The sequence below is a fragment of the Lasioglossum baleicum genome, unplaced genomic scaffold (assembly GCF_051020765.1).
Source record: "Lasioglossum baleicum unplaced genomic scaffold, iyLasBale1 scaffold2377, whole genome shotgun sequence".
NCBI classification, from domain to species: domain Eukaryota; kingdom Metazoa; phylum Arthropoda; class Insecta; order Hymenoptera; family Halictidae; genus Lasioglossum; species Lasioglossum baleicum.
Genome location: NW_027471436.1, coordinates 18,393 through 25,292, shown reverse-complemented (window position 1 = coordinate 25,292; position 6,900 = coordinate 18,393). Strand labels below are relative to the sequence as shown.

Below are 6,900 nucleotides of genomic sequence, written 5' to 3'. Positions count from 1 at the left end.
TGATTTCATCCGACAAGTGCCTTCCAGAAAGTCGTTTACGGCACTACCAAGTGTTTACAGTTCTCGCTCGACTATCTGGTTTGCATTGTTTATTTGCTTGATTGAAAACTTATATGGTCCAGACCCTCGAATGTTCTTACGTAATCTTATCCACGATGAAATAAAATGACTTCTAACTGAAGGAAATGTATAGACGTTTTCTCACGAATTCAAATCAGTATAGACTTGCGACACGAACAGAATGCATCGAAACGTAAAGTCACAAAGAGCATACTTGGCAGTTCTTTATTAATATTTCGTAATATTTTATATCGTATTACGTGTTATAAGTGCAATTTTCAAAATAGTGAACAAGACTAATAATACGTCGCAGTAAGTTTCACATTTTATCTTTTATTCATTTCCTTATCTATTTTGATTTACATTTTCATATGTTAGTTTATACGTTCTCCGTTGAATATTTACCCCAAAATGTCAAGACGATTGAGAAGTGCGAATGTATAATTAGCGAGAGTAAATGATATCGATGCAGAATGTTCTGACGATGATCAGGGAATTCAGGATATGGAAAATGACACTACGGAAAATTTTGATCCATTTGAAACCGCCTCGAACACTGATGAGAACGGAGAGAATATTTCGAACGTACGTAGACGACGAAAGAGAAGGAGATTTATAGTTAGTTCCGATAGTGAGAATGTGGAAAAGGCAAGTGAAATTACAATGGCCGGAACTGTTCGGCAGGAAGTAAAAATAAAGACTAATCCTGGAAGAGCACCTGGTCATAACATTTTTCGGGAAACATCAGGCCCAACTGGATACAGTAAAGGTAATATTATTAAAGGCGAAGATAGGACGGCATTTTCTTTGATAATGGATGAAAATATAATCGAACTTACAAGAAAGTGCACAGAGGCAGAGGCATTTATAGTGTTGGGATATAAATGGGAAACGTCTACTGCAAAGTTATATGCATTTTTTGCAATCATGTTTGCACGCGGCGCATATGAGGATAAGAATATGGATATTGCTGTTCTATGGAACAGGAAGTGGGGCCCGCTTTAGTCTTCAAATACTATGAGTAGACATGACTTTACGGAGATTATGAGATATATTCGATTTGACGAAAGCAAGGTTTATATTCACTCATTGCATGCCCAATAGACCGGGAAAATTTGGTATAAAATTTTGGTTAGCATCCGATGTACGTAGCAAATATATAATAAACGGCTTTCCAAATCAGGAAAAAGATGAAAATAGAGAACCCTCAGTTCCTCTTGGAGACTTTGTCGCTATGAAATTAGCAGAACCGTCTGTAGGATGTGAAAGAAATATAACCACAAACAACTTTTTTACGAGTCTACCTTTAGCAGCAAAACTTTTAGCAAAAAAAAAAAAACTACGATTGTTGGGACAATTAGAGCAAATTGAAAAGAGCTACCAAGACTGGCAAAGCTGAAAAATGACGACATGGCACTTTTCTCAACCAAACTCTATCGCTCAAATAATTGTATGTTGATAATTTACAAAGCCAAACCAACACAGAAATTTCTAATTCTCAGTTCGATGCAGTACTCCGTACAAGTTGAAGATAATGACACCCGAACACCGGAGACAATTGAATTCTATAGTAGTACCAAATTTGGCGTAGATGTGACCGATCAAATGGCCAGAAATTATTCGGTAAAATCTAAATCTCGGAGATGGCCTTTGCAAGTATTTTTTAATATCTTGGATTTAGCCGGGATAAATGCATGGGTGTTATATAAAGAAACAACCAGAAGAGAAATTACAAGACAGGAATTTCTGTTCCAATTGGCAGAAGAACCTGCCATCGAATACCAACCATATCTCGGCAATGAAAATCATCCAATACCCATCGTATGTACAAATACAGGTTCCCGTTGACGGAAAACATGTCAGATAATGTATTGCAAAGATAATTAGACGAACAAATTCTGTCTAAAATGTAAAAAGTAAGTATGCGAAAAATGTACAGTTGAAAAGCCCATTTGTAAAAAATGCGACGAAAAAGAATAAAATGTAAATTATGTAGTCTTGAATAAAAGAAAATATATTTTTATATTGGTAAACTGGATATTGGTCTGCATTCAATATTGAAAAATATAAGTTGTGAAAGACCGGTCATTTGACCAGCCCGCGGTAGGAATAGGTATGCGTGATGTGTCAGTCGGAATAGTGTTAATTCAAGCTATGAATATTAAAGTAGAGTGCCTAATCGCGTAAGAACGCAACGTATTAGAATAGATTCAAGCTCTATCCCGAAGGCCTAACCGCCAGCGATGACAACCCGCTGTAACGAGCGTATAACACCGTGTTCAGTGAAACAAATTACACAACATTCTAATGGCGGGCACCATAACTTCATGTATGATTAAAAAGATCGAGCGTCAAACCGTTAGATAACGTTATCACCTTCCATGAATGTTACACTTCTATGTCAATTGCTGCACCTATCCCTTGATTCCGAAAGCCAATTCAGGTTTTCCAGGAGTAAATGCGCTTAACGGTATAGGTTTAACGGTTGGTCTCAAACGGTTTGACGCTTTACATTTCTATTCAAACCGCGAATTAGAGTGTCTATTGCCAGTACTCTTCAGCGGATTTACTTCAGGAATACCTGGATTGACTACCCGAATCCCTGGAATGATGAAGCTATTGAGTTAGCTGTTCTAACCTCAAAGAAGGCGGTAACTATATCGAATGGCTTGACGCTCGATCTCCTTATTCATAGTGAAATGAAGGTCCCCGACACTAAGATGATTAATAACGTGTATCCCTAAGCAAGTGCCTATGCTCTCGATACGGCGGGTTAGCTTCTACGACGGTAAGGCATTCAGTGATACGTTTGACTTTATTGCAGTTGATAACGTTCACACACGGTGTCACGCTCTATTTTAATATTCAAACTGTGAAATAATGTGTCCATTGCCAATAGATTTCAGCAGATTCACACCCGGAATACCTGGTTTGACTGTCGAAGTCTGGGGATAGCTGAATCTATTGACTTATACCTTCGAATCGGAAAAATGTTGGTAACGTTCACGAACGGTTTGACCATCCGTCATCTAATTGCTGCAAGAAGTTAATCTGCCCGTCACTAAGATGCATAATAAATTGTTTCTCTGAGCACGATGTTATGCTCTCGACGCAGCGGTATTGCTTCTCGGATGGGTAGGCATTCATTAAAAAGTATGACTCTACCAGTAGGTTGCGATCTACAACGGATTAACGGCCTGCTTTAATATTCAGACCTTGAATCGAGGTGTCTCTTGCCAGTAGCGTACAGCGCATTTTCTCCCGCAGTATCTGGTTTGTCTGTCGGAGTCACAGGATATGTGAAGCTATTTACATAGTCGTTCGTTTCTCACAGAAGGTGGCAACATTCTCGAACGGTTTTACCCCCGAATATTCTACTGTTTCATGAAAATAAGGTAATCGTCTGCTAAAACGGCTACATATACGTTCCTGTGAACCCGAACGAAGGCAGTCGCTACGACGGCATGTGATCTCGGAATGTATGGTATGGGTAAAAATAATGACTTTGTACCAATTGGTGTTTTTCACCGGCGGATTCACTCTCAACCTTAATAATCATGCCGTGAATTAAGGTGTTTATTACCAATACTGTTGAGCGCATTTACTGCTAGAATACGTGGTCTGATGCTCGCAGTCACGGGATAGGTGAAGCTATTGACATAACGTGCGACTTTCAATGCAGGTTGGATCGCCCACCAACGGTTCGACTATCGGTTTTGCTATTCATACATGAAAAAGCTGACCGTCTGCTAAACTGTCTACCAATTTTTCTCCGTGAGCACTAAGCATGACACTCGCTACTGCGGGTCAGGTTCTAGGAAGGTATGGTATTCAGTAAAAAGCATGACTTTATACCAACTGGTTATGTTCACCAACGGATTGACTCTCCAGTTTAATATTCAAACCGTGAATTCAGGTGTCCGTTGTCAATACTGTTCAGAGGATTTACACCTGGAATTCCAGGCTTGACTCTTGGAATCACAACTAAAGTTGATGTTATAGACACAGCCGTTCGACTCTCAAAGAAGGTGGTAATGATCTCGTACGGTTTGACACTCGATCTTCGAATTCATGTTTCAAAATATGCTATGCCTCTTCCATAATGTCTACTAATTTGGTTCCGTGAGCACTAAGCATGACACTCGCAAAGGCGTGTTATGTTCATGGAAGGTATCGCATTCAGTGAAAAGAATGACACTATACCAATTGATAATGTTCTCCGACGGATTGACGTTCTACTTCAATATTCATACCCTGAATGAAGGTGACTATTGCCAATTCTGATCAGACGATTTACTCTCGGAATACCTAGTTTGACTCCCGGAATCTCCGGGCCGGTAAAGCTATTCGCTTAGCCGTTGGTCCCTCACAGGAGGAAGCAACGTTCTCAAGCGGTATGTCGCTTGATATTCTGATTCGTACATGAAGTTAAGGTCCTCGCCACTGGAATGAATGCAACTTTCTTTCTCTGAACTCGAAGTTATACTTTCGAAGCAGCGATTTTGCTTCTCCGAAGGTAAGGCCTTCGGAAAAGTGTTGGACTTTATCCAAATTGGCAATAATCTCAAACGGATTGGGCTCTACGTTAATATTCGATCCCTCAATTAAGGTGTCTGGGGCCATAGATGTTCCGCCGATGGTCTCAGATGACCATCGGTAAAAAGATTGACTCTATACTAACAGGTAACGTCCTCCAACGGATTGACTTCATAATTTGTTATTTAAATCGCGAGTTAATGTGTCCATTGGTAGTACTGTATAGTGTATCTACTCCTGGAGGCTTCACTCTCGGAATCACATGGTATGTGATGTATTAACTGAGGCGTTCATCTCCCACAGAAGGTGGTAACGTTCTCGAACGGCTTGACCCTCGAACGTATAATTCATGCATGAATTTAAGGTGCGGTCACGAAATTGTATACTAGTGTGTTTCCCTAAGCACGTATTTATGCTCCGGATACGGCGGGTTATGCTCTTGGACGTTAATGCTATCGGTAAATTGATTGATTTTATACGAATTGGTAATGCATTCAAATGGTTTGAGGCATTACTTTTTTACTCAAACCTTTAATGAAGGTGTCTATTGTCTCTACTGTTCAGCGGATTGACTCCATGAATAGCTGATTTGACTATCTGAATCACAGGATAGATGAACCGATTGACTTAGCGGTTCGTCTTTCACAGTCGGAGGTAACTTCCTCTAATGATTTGACCCCGATAATCAGATTCATGGTTGAAATTAAGTTGCCGTCACTAAAATTTATAGCAATTTGTTCCCCTGAACATGACGTTATACTCTCGATTCAGCTGCATAGGCTTCTCGGAAGGCCGTCCGTAAAAAATTTGTCCTTAACAAACTGTTTACGTTATACATGGTTTGACTCTGTACTTTAATATTTGAACCCTGAATCAAGGTGATAAATGCCAATACTCTGACGCGGATTTACTCCTGGGAATTCCAGGATTGACTGTCGGAGTCACAGGATAAGTGGTGCAATAGACTTTGCTGTGCGACTCCCATGAATGGTCGCTTCGTTCTGGAAGTGTGTGTCTCGGGACCATCTAATACATTCATGAAACTAAGCTGCCCGTCTCTAAAATGTATACCAATTTGTTTCTCTGGACACAAAGTCATACTCTCGATACGGCGTGTTTGTTCCGCGGTAGGTAAGGCTTTCTGTATAAAGTTTGACTCTACACCAATAGGTAAAGTTCTACAAAGGTTTGGCGCAATGCCTTAATATTCATACCGTGGAATAAGATGTCCGGTGCCAGATGTTTACCCCTGCTTGACTCCCGGAATACCTTGTTTGTCCTTCGGAATAAGAGGATAGGTGTTGCTATTGATCCAGAAGTTCGCCTCTCGAAGAAGGTGGTAACGTTGTGGATTTATTTGTCCGTCGCCCTTCTAATTCGTGCACGAAATTAAGGTTTACGTCACTAAAATGCGTACTAGTTTGTTTCCTTGGCCACGTAATTATTATCTCGGTACTGCGCGTTAGGTCCTCGGAGGGTATGGTTTTCAGTGAAGAGAATGATTTAGTACGAAATGGTACTGCCCTCCGACGAATTGACTCTCTTCTTTAATATTCATACGGTGAATTTGTGTGTTTACTGCCAATACTGTTCAGCGTTTTACATTACAGTTGAAGCTATTTGCTTTGCCGTTCGTCTCTCCACGAAGGCGGTAACGATCCCGAACGCTTTGCCTCTTGATGCTGATATTATACACAAACATGTGGTGTCGGTCCGCTAAAATGTATATAAATATGATTCCGCGAACATCAAGCAGGACACACGCTACAGCTGGTTAGGTTCTCCGCAGGTAAGGAATTCTGTAAGAGGTATGGCTTTATACGAATTGGCAATGTTCTCTGACCGGATGACTCCCTACATTAATATTCATACCGTGAGTTAAGGTGTCACTAGCCAATACTCCTCAGCGGATTTACTTCCGTATTAGCTGATATGATTCTCGGAGTCACAGGATAGGTGAAGCTATTGACGTAGCCGAACGAATATTAAAGAAGGTGGTAATGTTCTGGAACGGTTTGACGCTCGATATTCTATGTCAGTCGTTAAACTAAGGTGCCTGGTACTAAAATGTATACACATTTGGACCTCTGAACACCATGTTATACTCTCGGCACAACGCATTATGCGTTCGGGTGGTAAAGTCATCAATAAAACGTTCGACTTTATTCCAACTGGAAACTTTTACATATAGGCTGGTCGCAACACTGTAATATTCATACCGTGAATTAAGATGTCTAATGCCAATTCTGTTCAGCTGATTTTCTCTCGGAATACGTTGTCTGACTTTCGAAATAACAGCATCTG

General features: G+C 40.4%; 1 protein-coding gene across 1 annotated transcript; it reads left to right on the top strand.

Annotated features, from left to right (window-relative positions):
• The first annotated feature begins 564 nt into the window (after positions 1 to 564).
• On the top strand, positions 565 to 1,065 carry LOC143221419 (uncharacterized). The gene has a single exon (XM_076446870.1). It carries the CDS (start codon positions 565 to 567, stop codon positions 1,063 to 1,065), a length of 501 nt encoding a protein of 166 aa, XP_076302985.1.
• Positions 1,066 to 6,900: the final 5,835 nt, after the last annotated feature.

Excerpts from the sequence above, each read along its gene's own strand:
- LOC143221419 (XM_076446870.1), top strand. The coding sequence starts at position 565 with ATGGAAAATGACACTACGGAAAATTTTGATCCATTTGAAACCGCCTCG.